At 40.0% G+C, this 19,043-nt stretch overlaps 1 protein-coding gene across 1 annotated transcript in view; it reads right to left on the bottom strand.

Annotated features, from left to right (window-relative positions):
- LOC127441588 (GTP-binding protein REM 2-like) overlaps window positions 1-18,789 on the bottom strand; it is a 45,579-nt gene extending 26,790 nt beyond the window's left edge. The window contains exons 1-3 of the mRNA XM_051699166.1: window positions 18,533-18,789; window positions 17,009-17,330; window positions 16,334-16,407 (exon numbers count right to left, since the gene is read on the bottom strand). Coding sequence (XP_051555126.1) covers window positions 16,334-16,407; window positions 17,009-17,330; window positions 18,533-18,544 — 408 coding nt within the window. The 5' untranslated portion in view covers window positions 18,545-18,789. The remainder of the gene's footprint in view (window positions 1-16,333; window positions 16,408-17,008; window positions 17,331-18,532) is intronic.
- Between the last annotated feature and the right edge of the window lie 254 nt (window positions 18,790-19,043).

Raw genomic sequence — 19,043 nt, 5'->3', positions numbered from 1 at the left:
TATTCAGATCAGGCAATGGTGCAAACGTGGCCACAAACTCGTTTCCGATTCATTACCATTCTGATTTTGCGGGTCGATTGTGAGTGCTCTATAGCGAAGAATGCAGCAATCCACTGTGATCTGACACACTCTGCTGGGGCAGCGTCACTTGATCCAGACATCTGAATCATCTCTTTAACATGCCGAGGTTCGCTTGACTATACCGCACATCTGTACTTCTTGATCATTTGATGAATTATTGCTGATATGATCGATAGAAAAGTCAAAAAAATTAAGGGGAACTTGTAAAAACAGGTGCAACATCTGTGGTGTAGGTTAAAAAAAACCGACATAGGTTAGAAAAATTTAATCTGCAAACTCTGTCGCGCGACGATAATCTATTGTGGTAATACAAACAATCTGTTTTGCCACTTCAAAATGAAGCACACTAAAGAATATTATTTACATTTTACATTTATTCATTTGGCAGACGCTTTTATCCAAAGCGACTTACAAAAGAGGAAAACATAAATTAATCATCTTAAGGAGACAGTGGTATGAAAAGTGCCGTATTACAAAGTTTCACTAGCATCAGAATAGTATTCAAAACAGAATAAAGTGCAACAGGATTTTTTAAAAAATTTTAAAAAAAGTTTTTTTTTTTAATGACTGGTTAAGTGCTCATGGAAAAGATGTGTTTTTAGTCGTTTTTTTTGAAGACAGAGAGTGAGTCAGTTTCACGGATGGAGTTGGGAAGGTTGTTCCACCAACGTGGTATAATGAAGCTGAAAGTGTTTTGGTGCCTCTTTGTGTTGGTACGACAAGGCGACGTTCCTTAGCCGACCGCAGGCTTCTAGTGGGCGCGTAGCTCTGCAGAAATGATTTTAGGTATGCTGGAGCAGACCCAGTGACTGTTCTGTATGCCAGCATCAGAGCCTTGAATTTGATACGTGCATCAACCGGTAGCCAGTGGAGAGAGACAAGGAGTGGTGTAACATGTGCTCTCTTTGGTTCATTAAAGACCAGACGTGCTGCTGCATTCTGGATCATTTGCCGGGGTCTAGTTGCACATGCAGGGAGGCCTACAATGAGAGCGTTACAGTAGTCCAGTCTAGTTATGACAAGTGACTGGACAAGCAGTTGTGTGGCATGTTCAGAGAGGAAGGGTCTTATCTTCCTGATATTGTAGGAGAAAATTATATAAGAGAAAGTAGTTTTCACTTAAAAAGTATTTATTTCGCTGACTGGATTTTCCAAAAATAGGCATTACAATAAGGTTATTTATTATGTTAACCGATTTTTATTGATTTTCCAGAAAACAATTACTCATCACCCAGTATGCCGATAACCAAACAAACAGATTGTCCCAACCCAAACTTAGCCACTGGTGCTGTTCCGGGTGGTCGAGACGCTCAAACGAAGCAAAATTTTCATAGCACCACAAAGACTCACAAAGAAATTAATTAAACAGTTGAGCCACTTTTGTGCATGTTATTTCAATGCAAAAACCTGCATCTTATTCACTTAGCACCCCTAATCTAGTTGAAGCATATGCAATCAGGGCTGAAACAGAGCTTTGTCTTAAGTATTTAAATTAGGTCACTGTCATTCTTGTACCTGCCTCCTTTCTATGGAAGTTAGGCTCATTATAGATTGCGCTTTTATTAACTAAACTCAGTAATATTTGCCGGATGCAATAAACATTGCACTATTGCTGCCCAAAAAAGCAGACGGTAAAATGAATTTTGTATAAGAGATATTTCATCAAATTGGGGGAATTCACTAAGAATTAGTTGCATAATAAAAACCTGGATAAGACAGGTATTTGTGCTGAAATGCCATGCACAAAAGTGGTGCAACTGTTTAGTGAATTCACCCCTCAGTTTACAATTTTCAAGGCAATCAACATACAGTACACATGGTTTACTAAGTTCTGTCTGCATATTACACTCCAAAAAATAATTTTAAGATTTACGCATTTCAATTTCATAAAATTCCATAAAATTGAATTGAGTAATCTTTTAACAAAATAAAATAAAAAAATAGCATTTATTAATTTACACAATTCAGTTTAATGAAATTTTGTTATGAAATGAAATGCATAAATCTTAAAAATAGACTAAAATATTTTTTGTAAGCTGGGAAAGCAGGAAGTATTATACTATTAAAAAAAAAAAAAAAAGGATGAAAGACTTCAGCTTTAATGCAGTTTCTTTGTTGGGTTATTTTTCCTTTCTTAAAAAATACTGAACTCAACATTTAAAAGGCTGTATACAGTGTGATTTACGAATACAGTATTTAGTTGGCCTTCTTCAATATTCATTGTTTATCAGAGAAGACATTTAAAATCATTCTGTGTCTCTCAATTTCTCCATGGTTCAGTGAATGCAATAATTTGACAGCAAGACTGCAGTCTGCAGCACAGACTGCAGTCCTACAGTAAACTTACTGCATCCTCCAAACAGATATGCTGACCTAGTTTCCACAAAAGTGCTGACCTTCACTGAGACTAAAGCCTTGTAACATTTATTGGTAATGATATAATTTGGTCTTAAAGATAAACAAAAGCAACACATGCTTATAGAACTAAAAAAAAAAAAAATATGATTATATTTGATTGCAACTTAAACTGCAAATAATAAATATTCAGCATCTCATTTTGCTGATGCTTGGAAATCAAGGCAAAAAATACAAAAAGGCATAAAACCACATCTAATCAGCAGCTCTTATGTTCAGTAGGGTGTGTGATAACTTCAAACAGGCAAGCAATCACTCAATTTGGAGCAATTCCTCATGTGTTTGAGTCATGTAGTAGGGCACCTACACACTAGAGTTTATGCTGTGTCAGAGAACGCATGAATCCATTTATTTCAATGGGGATGGTGTGTGGAAAGGACGTAGAGGACAAAATGCAATTGACACTCCATCATTCAACCAAATGTTGAGGAAATTTCTACTTTTGCTGCAACACTGAGGTAGATTTTCATTGATAAATGAGAATTTCAGACAGGTGGTTCCAGCTTTTGGAAATCCATTTATCTGTATTCCTTGATTTCAAAGTGACACAACATTTTCAGCACCCTCCACTAATCGTACACATTCCCACCCATCAAACTGAGCTTTCTCTAGTGTGTAGACACCCTTATTCACACTCTGCTGCCAATGGAAAATAGTCACTCTTAAGTAAACCACACCATAGACTGGAAAATGCTGCAAGCCATTTCAGCCATTTTGCCAAATTCCTCTTAACTCCTCTAAGCCTCGTTTACGCTTGGTCTTAAAAGAACAGTTCACCAAAAATGAAAATTCTCTCATCATTTACTCACCCCTATGCCATCCTAGATGAGTATGACTTTCTTTCATCTGCTGAACTCAAATTAATATTTTTAGAACAATTTCTCAGGTCTTTTGGTCCAGACAATGCAAGTGAATGGGTGCCAACATTTTGAAGCTCCAAAAATCACATAAGTCAGCATAAAAGTAATCTATAAGACTCCAGTGGTTAAATCAATATCTTCAGAAGCGATATGCTAGGTGTGGGTGAGAAACAGATCACTCTCACATTTGATGGATTACAACACTGGAGTCATATGGATTACTTTTATGATGTCTTTGTGCTTTTTGGAGTGTCAAAGTTTTGGCACCCATTCACTTGCATTGTATGGACCTACAGAGCTGAAATATTCTTGTAAAAATCATCATTTGTGTACTGCTGAAGAAAGAAAGTCATACACATCTGGAATGACATGATTGTGAGTAAATGATGAGAGAATTTTCATTTTTGGGTGAACTATCCCTTTAAGTAGGGGTGTAACGATCTATCGATCTGAATCAATGCATCAATCAAATCACCAACGATGCGATGTCATTAATTCAACGCGTAAACATTGATGTATATTATTTTAAGATGCACCTTTATTTTGGCATACACATGCCAGCCATGTCTGTGTGCATTTCCGTCAGGCGATGCAGCAACCATGTGATATTCATCTCATTTTAGAAGCCCTAAATATGCTTCTCATGCGAGACACAGATGTGTGCGGAGTGACTGAAGCCTGAAGTTGCGATCTGCTCTATCCGTGCGCCCGTCAACAGGGCTGAAAGCTCCAGTGATAGAGCAGGATAGAGCAGAGCGGCTCACATGGGCAATTAATCGTGCTTCACCCGATATCATGGCGTATACGACCCATTTGAATTCTACATGAGAATTTTCTATTTTAAAATGCTATGGAGCAATTCAGTCATGTGAAATGGCTAAACAGCCATGATATTCTGAACAGCACTGACGAGGGAAAGAGAAAACACCTGCCATGCACAAACATCAATTACAAGACTTTTCACATCAACACCCTTACTAACATTTATCTCAGTAAGCTGTAACAGAATTTTTCATTACAACTGAAGTTGAAGCCAAGAAAAAACTTGGATAGCACATACTTTCCTGTTGTGGACATAGAAGTATTTTGAATTGAAAGACTTGCTTGACTGTTGTAGAGATGACAAATTGTCACTGTAGTGTTTCCCTCATTCCATAAGGCAACGAGCTGTCATCAAACAATTGATGATCGTATGTGTGACTTTATTTTTTATATTATTTATTTTTCTGTATTATCTTTTGTTGTGGATGTCCCAGTGTGAATGCTGGATTTGCACTTTTCAGAGCGCTCAATAAAATATTTAAAATATATTTTGGTTGCATTTGTGAGATAATATATGTAACGGATTGTGTAAAATAGGCACATAATATCGTAATATCGATTGCAGGACCCCGAATCTAATAAAAATTGCACTGTGGCAGACTTTGAGGCATCTGCAAACATCAGAACGCTGGCTAAGAGAATCAATGGTCGTATCTTGATAAAACTTGCGCTTGACATTAAACATCAATGAAAGTTGGTTTACAGGTGTAACAACATTAAAGAAGATGTGCTGTCCTAATTTGGAAGCGCTCTTTATAAACTATAATCCTTTCTACTTGCCACGGGAGTTTTTCTCGTTTCTTCTGGTGAGTGTTTACATTCCTCCACAAGCGTGTGTGAGCACAGATCACAGACACGGAACAGTAATACACGGACTCACTTATTATTATTCTCACCGATTTTAACAGATCCAACCTCAACTGTGAACTGCCAAAATACAGACAGCACATTACATGCCCCACCAGAGACAGAAATATACTAGATCACTGCTACACAACATTAAAAGGATGCATATCGCTCTGTCCCAAGAGCAGCTTTGGGACTCTCTGATCACTGTCTGGCTCATCTTCTTCTGACCTACAGGCTGAAACTTAAATCAGAAAAACCTGTAGTAAAGACTGTAAAAAGATAGACCAATGAAGCAGAGCCGGAAATATAAGCCTGCTTTGACTGCACTGATTGGAGTGTTTTTGAAGCTGCAGACACCAATCTGGATGAGCTCACAGATACTGTAATATCATATATTTGTTTCTGTGAGGATACGTGCAGTCCTACTAGGACTTATTTAACGTTCAACAACAACATACCATGGTTTACAGCAAAACTCAAGCAGCTTCGTCAGGCCAAAGAGGATGCTTACAGTAGTGGGCATAAAATATTGTACAATCAGGCCAAAAAAAACACTGACAACGGAGATTAGAGTGGCTAACAGAAGCTACTCTGAGAAGCTGAAAAACAAGTTTTAACTAATGACCTTGCATCAGTTTGGAGTGACCTGAAAGGCATTACTAACTACAAGACACCATCTCCCAACACTGTAGGGAATCAACAACTGGCTGATGACCTGAATGTGTTTTACTGTAGATTTGAAAAGCCCAGTCTCACACCCCACACCCACTGTGAACTTCATACAAGCACCTTCTGCAACCACCCTCCTCCCCCCTCCTGCTACTCAAACTGCACTTAAGATCTGTGAAGAGGTTGTGTGTCGGGCTTCCGGAAACAAAAGACAAGGAAAGCACAGGGCCCACATGGTGTTTCACCCACTTGTCTAAAAGTCTGTGCTAACCAGCTGGCCCCCATCTTCACACAGATCTTCAACACATCACTGGAGCACTGTGAAGTTCCCAGCTGCTTCAAATGCTCCACCATCATCCCTGTCTCAAAGAAACCCAAGTTTGCAGGACTTAATGACTACAGATCCGTCACTCTAACATCTGTGGTCATGAAGCCGATTGAGAGACTGGTGTTGGCCCACCTGAAGGACATCACTGGACCCTTTCTGGATCCCCTTCATTCTGCTTATTGAACAAACAGGTCTGTGGATGATGAAGTCAACATGGGATTGCATCATATCCTGCAACATCTGGACAGACCAGGGACATATGCAAGGATCCTTTTAGTGGACTTCAATTCGGCTTTCAACACCATCATCCCAGCTATTCTCCGGACTAAATTAACCAAACTCTCTGTTCCCACCTCTGTCTGTCAGTAGATCACCAGGTTTCTGACGGACAGGCAGCAGCTAGTGAGACTACGGAAATTCACATCCAGCACCTGTACGATCAGCACTGGTGCCCCCCAGGGATATGTGCTCTCCCCACTACTCTTCTCCCTGTACACAAATGACTGCACCGCCAAGGACCCCTCTGTCAAGCTCCTGAAGTTTGCAGATGACACTACTATCATCGGCCTCATCCAAGATGACAACCAGTTGCCAGTTGAGGAAGTTCAACCTGCCACAGGCGCAGCTAATCCAGTTCTACTCAACAGTCATTGTGTCTGTTCTCTGCACTTCAATAACTGTCTGGTTTGGTTCAGCTATGAAATCGGATATCAGAAGACTACAAAGGACAGTTTAGACTGCTGAGCGGATTATTGGTTGCCCCCTGCCCCCCTTCAAGAACCGTCCACTTCCAGAGTGAGGAAAAGGGCTGGAAAAATCTCTCCGAACCCCATTCACCCAGCCCACTACCTTTTTGAACTGTTGCCTTCTGGCCGGCGCAACAGAGCACTGAGCACCAGAACCGTCAGACACAAAAACAGTTTTTTCCTTCAGGCTATCCATCATGAACAGTTAAAACTGCCCTATTGAGCAATAATTATGTGCAATACACAACTTAGTCTATTTATATTTATCTAACATATTGTTACCAACCCAACTGTTGATTCCAAGGAGCCGTCGGGAAATGGTATTCCAGGCGGCTCATTATAATCCCATGGCGGGTCACCTAGGAGAAAGGAAAACACTGAACCGTCTAATAGCCCGTTTCTATTGGCCGGGCATTGGAAGCGATGTCCACAGGTGGTGTGTGGCATGCCGCGAATGCCAGCTGGTTAACCCACTGGCCACCCCGATAGAGGGGACGAACGTCAAATATACCACCTCAATCTCCTGAAATTGTGGAGGGAGGCGGTTCCCGTGACGTTGGCTACGGTAGTTCCCGAGAAGGCGGAGCTCGGACCGGAGGTGAGTTCAAAACATAATCAGTTCACGCCGGTCATTTGCGGAGACCACCTCTCACCGAGCCAACTCGCGGAGGTTGCTAGGTTGCAACAGGAGTTCGCAGATGTGTTCTCCCCTCTACCGGGACGTACAAACCTCATCCATCACCACATCGAGACCGAGCCGGGGGTCGTGGTACGTAGCCGCCCCTATCGATTACCCGAACACAAGAAGAAAATTGTTCGGGAAGAATTGGATGCGATGCTTGATATTGGGGTAATAGAAGAATCCCACAGTGATTGGTCCAGCCCAGTTGTTCTAGTGCCCAAGAGCGACGGGTCTGTGCGATTCTGTGTGGATTATAGAAAAGTCAACGCGGTGTCTAAATTTGATGCATATCCAATGCCTCGCGTTGATCAGTTGCTCAATCGGTTGGGCACTGCTCGTTTTTATTCGACATTGGATTTGACGAAGGGTTATTGGCAGATCCCCTTGACACCAATTTCCCGTGAGAAAACCGCCTTCTCCACACCGTTTGGATTACACCAATTTGTGACTCTTCCGTTCGGTTTGTTTGGAGCCCCGGCTACGTTTCAGCGTCTCATGGACCGAACCCTCAGACCACATTCAGCTTACGCCGCTGCCTATTTAGATGACATCATTATTTATAGCAATGATTGGCAGCGGCACATGCAACATCTGAGGTCGGTTCTGAGATCGCTACGCCGAGCGGGACTCACAGCGAATCCGAAGAAGTGCGCGATTGGACGGGTGGAGGTACGGTATCTGGGGTTCCACTTGGGCCACGGGCAGGTGCGTCCCCAAATTGACAAGACAGCGGCGATTGCGACCTGCCCAAGACCCAAAACCAAAAAGGGGGTGAGACAGTTCCTGGGGCTGGCTGGCTATTATAGAAGGTTCGTACCTAATTATTCGGACGTCACCAGCCCGCTGACTGATCTCACTACAAAGGGAGCTCCAGATCCGGTCCAGTGGACGTTCACAAAAGTTAAAGCTGCACTTTGCGGGGGGGCCGCTTTTACATTCACCTGACTTCTCTCTCCCTTTTGTTTTACAGACAGATGCTTCAGACAGGGGGCTGGGGGCCGTACTCTCGCAGGTGGTGGAGGGGGAGGAGCGCCCGGTGCTGTACATTAGCCGTAAGCTCTCGTTAAGGGAAACTAAGTACAGCACTGTGGAAAAGGAGTGTCTCGCCATCAAGTGGGCGGTCCTCACACTCCGATACTACCTGCTGGGGCGGGCCTTCACCCTCTGCTCGGATCACGCCCCACTCCAGTGGCTCCACCGCATGAAGGATACTAATGCCCGGATCTCCCGTTGGTATCTGGCTCTTCAGCCGTTTAAGTTCAAGGTGGTCCACAGACCGGGGGCGCAGATGGCTGTCGCCGACTTCCTTTCCAGGAATGGGGGGGGAGTGGTAGGCAGGCCGGATGCCGCCCCGGCCTGAGTCGGGCGGTGGGGATATGTGGCAGCGGGGGCGTGGTCAAGCATCTCTCCGGAGAGAGAGAAAGCGGTAAGGGCGCTTACACCTGAGCCAAATTATGTCTAACACCTGTCTCTAATTTCAGTGAGCACGGGGAGAGCGGCATAAAGAGGGCCACGCAGCACTCAGATGAGAGAGAGAACCTGGGCACTAGAGACCTGATTCTGAAGCCAAGAGCTTATTATTGGAAAGCTGAGAGTTTATTTTACTGAAGTAGTCGTTTATGTTTAGATTGAGTTATTGAACACGGTGAGAGCCCTGAAAGAGTGCATTTGCTGCAGTGGGGAGAATAAAATGCTCACCTGAACCGGAAAATCTGCTTCTCGCCTCCTCCTTTAACTGAGAAGTGTTACACATATCCTACCTCTTCTGCCATTACATTCCCTTGCACCATCTGTATATAACAGATTTGTATTTGTACATACTGTTCGTATTCTTTGTCTTATTGTGTATTTCTATATATACTTATATTTTCTATTTGCTTTTTATTGTTATTCAATTTTTGTTGTTGTATTGTTTGTGCACTGGAAGCTTCTGTCACCAAGACAAATTCCTTGTATGTGTAAGCATACTTGGCAATAAAGCTCATTCTGATTCTGACACCCCTAGTCTTAAGATGTGTGTTAGGTGAACGATTTACATTTATGCATTTGGCAGACGCTTTTATCCAAAGCGACTTACAGTGCCCTTATTACAGGGACAATCCCCCTGGAGCAACCTGGAGTTAAGTGCCTTGCTCAAGGACACAATGGTGGTGGCTGAGGGGATTGAACCAACAACTTACCAGTTCAGTGCTTTAGTCCACTACACCACCACCACTCCAATTTGAAACGGGACCACACTAAAAACAGGTGTAAACAGGATCCAAACGTTTCGAGATCTGTCCACTTTAACCACATTCGGAGGTGGTCAAAAAACATGTGACCTGACCACATTGAGCTTGTAGTGCAAAAACTCATCCATTTGAATCCATTCGAACAGTAGTGAAGCACCGCCTACTAATTTGATGCACTAAAACAAGAGTTCGAAACTTTGCCAGTTACATGTAGTTTTAAAAGGAAAAAAATGCCTGATTGGAAAATTTGAAAGTGCATACTTATAGTTTGAAAGTATAAGTGTGAAAAAAGTCTATCATGAGCCACATATTCTTATGTACTATAAAGTAAACTACAGACTATACAAAGCACCACTAATTCACTTTGAAGTACACAGTTGCAATTACATTTTCATTTAAGTAAATCACAGCCTTTTGCAGTTTGGTAATCGCGCCATATTGATTTGATTCAATCAATTGCGCAGTCCTTAACCACTACTCAAACAAAACCCTTGGAATGAATTATAAATAACTGCATCAGACACAGACCTCTGCTTAGCATTCTTTATGAGTATAGGTTTCAATCTACAGATTAAAATCAGCGATCCATGCAGCTAGAAGGGCAGCTCTGTATCTGTAAAATTAAAATGAATCATCGCACAATTTATCTGGGATCATTTTGTTTGCAGTAACCACTGGTAGCCATGGCAACCTGGAAAGGGCAAGGTGGGTAGGGAATGTAACGCAGTTGCTGAGGTCAGAGGTCACGAGATATGATGTGCCACCAAGGCAGAGGGCCGGATTGTTGTACAGAGAGGAAGAGAAATGATCTTAGAGAGAAATGGCAAAATGGAAAGAGAGAGAGATGATGACAATGATGGAATCCACAGTTTTCCTGAGCAACCACTGGGTGGCGCCATGATGATTTTAAATGCCTATTTTCTGTTTCTGTTCTCGAGACGCACTTTAAAAACTATTCAAATGAGCAATCCAGATAGAGAACAACAACCATTTACATTTTTGTGGAGTAAAAATTAATTTGTGCTATTGTTGGCTGTCATAACAACTCAAAGTAATCAATTATATACGCATCAACGTAACTAACCTCGGACCATCGCTTCATGACATCTACACACTCAGATGAGGCGCTGTCATTAAAAACGGTCATATCGACTCTGTAAAGTATCGGCACTATACAGCCATATGTTTTTTGACCATTTTTACAAATGTAATACCTTAAACATTACATTACGGCTAAGAATATACGCCGATGCGAGTGATAACACTGGAGACCGGAAACTGAAAACAGTCGAATCGTGGACACTTCCGTGTTCAGGATAAAGGTGGATGGGGGAGTCTGGAGTACTTCCAGTCAGTGCTCTCTCACTCTCTGCCCTGGAATTAGTCCAAAACTCACAGTCATTCTGTAATAGCAGCACACACAAAGAGAGAATGAGAGGGAGTGAATCAACCAGCATCTGATTTAGCAAAGATCTGATGAGACAAACATAATTTGCAGCAGAACATCTAATAATACAGTGCAAATAGTATACTTATCAGTACCTTTGTCATGTTTTCCAGTAACAGTATCTAAGCATCCTTTAAACAATATATTAATTGAGAAGAAACATTGCATAGGAAATTAAGACTTGTTTTCAGACAATCTGTTTTATACAAGCGATATAAGACATAAGACATGAGTATAAATGTATGTTGTCTTATTGCACTGGCAGATTTTGTTCTCAATAAGGTTGCTGTTAACTACTGTGAAAACTAATGTTAACATATACAACCATATTGTAATGTGTCACCTTGTCACTTATAATTAGTGAGGTATTTACTTCAAACAAGTGAAAAAAAAATAATTTGCAGATTAAACAGTATAAAAATCGGTCCTCAGGTAAATTTATCTTGTTTCAAGTATGATTAGATATTTTCAAATGGAAAACAAGACAAAGATACTTATTAAGAACTGGATTTAGAAGCAAAGCCACATTAATTTGAATATTCAACATGGCTACAAAACTACATAATACCCATCTGGTATGTAATAGGAATAGTTCACCCACAAATAAAAATTCTAGTATCATTTCCTCACCCTCATGCCATCCCAGATGTCATGTGTATGACTTTTCTTCTTCTGAACACAAATTAAGATTTTTAGAAGAATATTTCAGCTCTGTTGGTCCACACAATGCAAGTGAATAAGTGGCCAGAACTCTGTAGGTCCAAATATCACAAAGGCATTGTAAAAGTAATCCACACGAATCCAGTGGTTTAATCAATGTCTTCTGAAGTGATCCAATCAGATTTGGGTGAGAACAAACCAAAATATAACAAATTTTCACTGTATATCTTGCCAACGCAGTCACTAGGCACGATCATTATTTCAAGCTCAATTACATTTCTGGATCAGAAGACACTGATTAAACCACTGGAGTTTTATGGATTACTTTTATGCTTATGTGATTTTTGGACCTTCAGAGTTCTGGCCACCATTCACTTGCATTGTGAGGAACTACAGAGCTGAAATATTCTTCTAAAAATCTTCATTTATGTCCAGCAGAAGAAAGAAATTCATACACATCTGGTATGGCATGAGGGTGATTACATGATGAGAGAATTAAAATTTTTGGGTGAACTATCCCTTTAAATATCTATATGCACCCTATGATATACTCACAGGCACTGGCACTGGTGTTTGTAAGATTTCTCGTGAACTGTGTACTGTATGTATGATTCATACAAAATCTCAAGCACTGTGATATGTGATATATATCAGTGTGTTCCAGGCAGAATTTATAATCACATTTCACAGTATTAACAGAACACTGAGTGAATGATACACCCACACTAAACACTTTGGTCTGTCAGGCTAGAGGGTGTGAAGGAAATAAATGTATTGTACATAACATTAAACGATGTAAGGAGCTATCTATCAAGGATTTAGTCCCCTATGAAAGTCATGAATCATGTAAGGGAAGGACAAACAGGTCGAATCAAAAGTGAAAGAGGAAAAGATGGTCGATTAATGAAGAGAGAAGTGAGGTCAGAACTAGCGGAGAGGCATCAAATGCGATTTCCCATCTCAGATGAAGATGGACGTAAATAATTCAATCACACAGATGCTTGGGATGAGATGACATTGCTCACAAGGGTAAAAATCAAAGAAGAGACTCTTTCCCCCAAATTAGAACACAGCATATTTTCTTACCAACTTAAGTGGGCGGGGCTAGTAGTCACAAGGGAAGTTGTCACAAAGGCTACATCTCAGTAACTATAAGGTTTTGAGTCATTGTCAAATTGCACAAATGTGAGTTTCCCTAGCAGTGGTTTTGAATATTGGTTTCAAACATTTGTAATTTAAAATTGTTGTATATTACAAAAATGTAGTTAACTCTAAACTTAAATTCCAATAGCATATACTAAAATAACATATTTTTGTAAAAGCTCTTGGCTAAGTATGTGAATGCAATAAAACCAAACTGGCATAAATTAAGGAAAGGAACAACTATATATAACTTTATAACTATGATCTATCACTTCCAGGAAGCTTCGAGAGAAGGTGGAGTTCACGCGGTCTCTCGTGTGACGTATTTGCGTTGCCATGTTACGGACGCAATCTCACATTCTCCTCTCGGTTGAGACATCCATGATAAGCACCAAACTCACCATTGTGAATAAAGAAACAGATACAAATACAGATTTAAACCAAAACTAATGAAACTTCTGCACAGTGTTCCTCCTTCTCAGTTGTAAACAGCGCTTCTCTTCAGGCTGTTTCGCACGTGAGCCAGTTCTTGCGTCACACGTGCATACTGCTGCTGACCTGAAGCAATGGTTTAGAGTTAAAAAGTACTTAAATATTTATCTTTTTCACACCAAAAGTGATCTTGTCACTTTAGAAGACATTTGTTTAACAGCTGGAGTCATATGAATGACGTTTATGCTGACTGTCTGTGATTTTTTTGTAGCTTCAAAAGTCAGATCATCATCCACTTGCATTTTAAGGAACTACTGAGCTTAGATACTTTTCTATTTTTCTTCAAATGTGTTCTGGTAAAGAAAGTCATACACGCCTGGGATATCATAAGGGTGAGTAAATGAGAGAATTTTCATTTTTGGGTGAACTAACCCTTTAAAAGTTCATTAATTACTAAATCTGTTTGTCAAATCAATAGTTTAATATGCATGTTATTTTTGACATTTTTGCTGTTCCATGTATCATTTTGTACTTCATTAACTGTTTTGCTATTTAAATGTAGCTAGAAAATTTGGTAAATAGCCTATAATGAGTCCCAATTGTGACAAGTTTCTTAATATAGTGCGACAACCACGTTATTGAGGCATGTAGTCACAAAAGGTCAACGTGCGTTCAATGAACTTTCTTTTTTCCTGGGCAATTACAGTAGAGATGATTAATAGCTTTTAAGTGTGCCAATACAGATGTGCCTAAATTGACTTTCAAAAATAAACCTAAAATGAGAAACATTAACTAGAATAAAAAAGTGTGACAAATAGCCCATTTTCTTCAACTTGACTAGATATCTAGATTTACCATCTTGCTGACATTACAAACAACTCAAATCCAACAATATATTGTACTGTCATTGTAACTAAAAATGCATAATGATACATGCCACAATGTATTGATCCATATGGTCTCAGATTACTCTAAAATTTCCTGCACGGTGTAAAAATAGAAGCCATAACTCACTGGGAAATAACAAGGAAAGACTGGACTGGATTTTATAGAGGATACATATAAAATGCTTGTAAAAAGGTTCTTAAACTCTGGGAGATGCACTCAGCAGAAATGGAACAAATTACAGGAAACTGAAAACAATTTCCCAAAAGTAAAAAAAAAAGAAAAAAAAGAAAGAGACAAACAACAGACAAACCTCTGCTGGAGGATCAAGAGCAGAACACAATCTCTCTCATCTTTCTCCACATCCCCTCTTTTATGTCTCTGTTAACCTCTATCCTTCTCTATCTCTTTCTTTTTTTCTTTCTGCCTTAACCACTCACACTATGATTTGTGACTGTGCCTACCCATTTACCAGAACTTTACACTAATCATCTACATTTTATGCTGGCAGTAAAGACATTAGAAGACATTGTAAATATATTCTCCAAAGCCACAAAGTACAAGACAGACGAAATAATGAAAGCCTGGTTTAACCCTCAGAGATCAAAGCATTGATGATAGTTGATCTCAGAGCAGCCCTCTGACGTGTAAAGTTTTAGAATATGGAATATTTCTACACCCAGTGACACCCCTGTAAAGCACCTGAAAATGCATATTCAGATGCCTACATCAGTTGAATTGACCTGTGTAAAAGCCTTCCCCCTCACCCAAATTCTCTAATATTTACTCACCCTCATGCCATCGTAGGTGTGTATGACTTTCTTTATTCTGCAGAAAACTAACAAAGGTTTTTAGAAGAATATTCCAGCTATGTTGGTCCTTACAATGCAAGTGAATGGTGACCAGACCTTTGAAGCTTCAAAAACCACATAAAGGCAGCATAAAAGTAATCCATAGAACGCCAGTGGTTAAATCCATGTCTTCAGAAGCAATATGATAGGTGTGGGTAATAAAAAGATAATTTTTTAAGTCCTTTTTTAACTTTCACTTTCACATTCTGAAAGTGAAAGCAGAAATGTATAGTAAAAAAGGATTTTATCATTGATCTGTTTCTCTCCCACACCCATCATTCTGAAGATATGGATTAAACCACTGGAGTTTTATGGATTACTTTTATGCTGCCTTTATGTAATTTTTAGAGCTTCAAAGTTTTGGTCACCATTTACTTGCCTACAAAGCTGAAATATTCTTCTAAAAAATGTTGTGTTCTGCAGAAGAAAGAAAGCAATAGACATCATTAGGATGAGTAAATGATGAGAGAATTTTCATTTTAGAACTCAGAACATTTCAGAACCACTTTTAAAGTTTAATTATGTCATATCGAAAATCATTTGAAATAGGTTATCGATGATTAACTGAAAGGGCACTGACATGTAAAAATATAAAACAATCATTTTAGCATTTCTGTAAAAATGTCTCATTTATAAGAATGTTGCCATTTTACTCACTAAACAAGTAGGGAAATGTGGAAAAAACATACTTACAAGAAGATTGCTAAATTTGATCCAAAATAGACAGCAAAAGTGTCAGTAGGTAATGACCATGTTGTGACTTTGGCATGTGGAGAAATTCAAATTGTAAATATTCTCCTGCCAAATTAGTTGCTAAGATACATTTCAGAGTGAGAGCTGCTATTATATGTAGTTTTAACCCATATTTGGTGAAAAACAGGTATTAACTGTGCTTTAAGGTGCTAGTAAAAATTAAGTCATTTATGTTGTTCCAAACCCGTTTTGACAAATTTTCTTCCATGGAACACAAGGGGAAATATTTTTTAAAATGTTGACGTTGCTCTTTCCCATAAAATGAAAGTGAATGGGGACTGAGTCTGTCAGTCCCTAACATTCTGCTTAATATCTTGTGTTACACAGAAGAAAGTAAATCAAGGGTTTGGAAAGACATGAGCGTGAGTAAATATTTAAAGAATTGTCATTTTTGGGTGAATGACCCTTTTATAAAAATTTTTTTTTTTTTTTTAGGGATAAATCATGCTTTTATGCATGCAAGTCTGTGTTTCACCCACCTGTTTCCAACTGTCAAACACTAAAATTGTGCTGTCCTCATCATCCACGGTCACTCGTCGCTGGTAACCCTCATCTACAACACACATAAATAAGTTTTAAAAGTGGCACTGACGCATTTCCAAAAAAATTAAATCACCTACATTCAATAAACTTCTAATTTTATTCTGCAGTTGAGCAGAAACTGGCAAATTCACAGAGATCAAACATATAATAACATAGGCTACTTTGGAAACAATACAAAAGTTTTGAAAGGCAAGTTCAAAATTGGACTTTAGTTGAGATCATGGTGCAGATTTGATGTGCAAGGACACTCAACTCAGGTAAGGAAATAAAAAATAGTCAGTCTGTCTGTCTGACTGGCTCTTTATCCCCTAGTAAATGACACTCTATTTGTGCAGACATGCTCTCAGTCTCTGCACTGAGAGAAGGAGCTGGTTCTCTCCCTCCTTGTTAAGACACACGATGATGAAAGACCTGAAATAAGATGCCTTTGCGGCACCCACTCTGCTTTTTCCAATCAAATCCTGAGAGCCTTACACTAGTTATCTCAGGTGTCTGCGAGGTGATAAGTGTGTTGCATCCCAAGCAATTCTAAAAATAGTACAGTCCTTGGCATCCAAATGAAGCTTCATTCTGAGCACACACACACAAAGAAGCTATACAAATATCTTTACCAATTGCCTGGGTTTCCGAGTCTAGAGAGAGTGATCTGTCGGACAGTCCGGCGAGACAAAGTGCCAAAGAGGATTTCCCCACTCCGTTTTGGCCCAGTAGCACTATCCGAAGGGGTCCATGGTACTTTTGCTGTGGAGGTTTTAGGGTGGGCGAATCTTGGATATTGCTGATGCTGATTTGTGGAGTCACAGGCTCGTCAAGCCCAGGCGTCCAATCGTAATTCTCGGACACGGCCTCTTCTCGCCTTAGCTGGTGCTTGATTGGCAGGGGGGTGCTGCCTCTGCGAAACGGGGGTGCAGCTGAGAGAGTTAAGCCATAACCCTGTGAAACCCAAGGACAAGTAATAACATATGATGAGATCAGAGGCAAAGATGTTTACCCAATAAAACTGACACTCAAAACCAATGACAGTCTGTAGGATGTCTGGATTAATCATGTATAGGATTGTGATCCTTTGGGAATTCAGGGGTTGTGTACTGTACTCTAAATGAAAGTAGGTCAAAACAGTGAACACTGTGCATTTTTGTCCACTATGTGAACCATTTCACACAAACAAGCTTTCGCTACAGATGTTTAGGCACCCTACAAAATGTGCCTAAACATCTCAGCAGACAGAGTTGTTGCAGTCTCAAGGCTGTTGGGCTTCATCCATCTAGCTCTTTTCAAACAAAATCACCAAGAGACCTCTTAAAATGTTTACTGTGCTTGCGCGCAAGGGCAACTGCCATTAATATTAATACAGCAATTAATCTCGCCGCAGCACTGCAGGTGTGCCTGAGACCTTGTTCCCCTGATCTGGTGTCATGACATGCAGGACACATATATACAGCCAATTATACTAATTGAAAGAGGCTAATTAATTAATCATAGACTTTGAAACAATAGAATACAGTATGATGACAAGTGATGGAATTTTGATTACCAGTATGTTATTATCCAACGTAAATGTCAAAATTGGAACTTGAATATTAAAGTACTACTGTATGCAATAATTATAATTATGAATAATCACCATTAATCAATCAATCAACTACAAAATGAGAATATGTCTAATTATTAAGTAATATGAGGTATCAATTACTATAAATAATCACTACTGCTATTTTTCTATGTTTAGCCCTTCAAGGGAAATATACTTATACACACACACACACACACACACACACACACTACATATACATACACACACATATACACACACACACACACATACACACATATATATATATATATATATATATATATATATATATATACACACACACACACACACACACACACACACACACACACATATACACATATACATACATACATACATACATACATACATACATACATACATACATATATTATCTTCTCTGTATAGGAATGTTTTTAAAACACACGATCACTCATAAAGAAACAAAGTGACAAAGGATGCAGGAGAAGAGGGCGTGTACACACCGGCGTACATTCCAAACCTCTCAAGTGAAAAGAACACAAACACACACACATGCGGTGGTGATGTATCCCGCTCTTACCTGGTCCGACATCGTTCCTTAGTTCATCTGTTATCAGTGAGACACTCCTCGGTCCATGTCATGTCAATGAGCGTCTGTGGAGATTGTTACATTACAGTCGACTTATATGCCATCACATGGCTGTAGTCTGACAAAAAGACACGCTCCCGATGTGAACGTAAAATCTTCCTTTGTCTCACGCTGATTTAATTGTAAACATTTAATCTGTTCTTTGTGAACGGCTGCGCTGCGTGACTCATGAGCAACTGTACAGTACACCTGTGTGTCCCTTTAAGTCTCTGAAATGAGCGGCTTTTCATAGGAAAGCATGTAACCACGCCCCGCGCTGTATCCACGCCCATTCATTGCAGTCCGTTACCTGAACGCTCTCAATCTGTCTGGAGCCCCCCCACCCCCCACACACACACCCACACCCCTCCCTCCCTCTCTCTCTCTCTCTCTCTCTCTCTATCTCTCTCTCTTTTGGGGACAAGTGTGCATAAGCTTCGTCCTTGATAAGTGCTTTAGCCCA

This window comes from Myxocyprinus asiaticus, chromosome 5 (assembly GCF_019703515.2).
Source record: "Myxocyprinus asiaticus isolate MX2 ecotype Aquarium Trade chromosome 5, UBuf_Myxa_2, whole genome shotgun sequence".
NCBI lineage: Eukaryota > Metazoa > Chordata > Actinopteri > Cypriniformes > Catostomidae > Myxocyprinus > Myxocyprinus asiaticus.
This window is presented reverse-complemented; position numbering and strand designations above follow the sequence as displayed.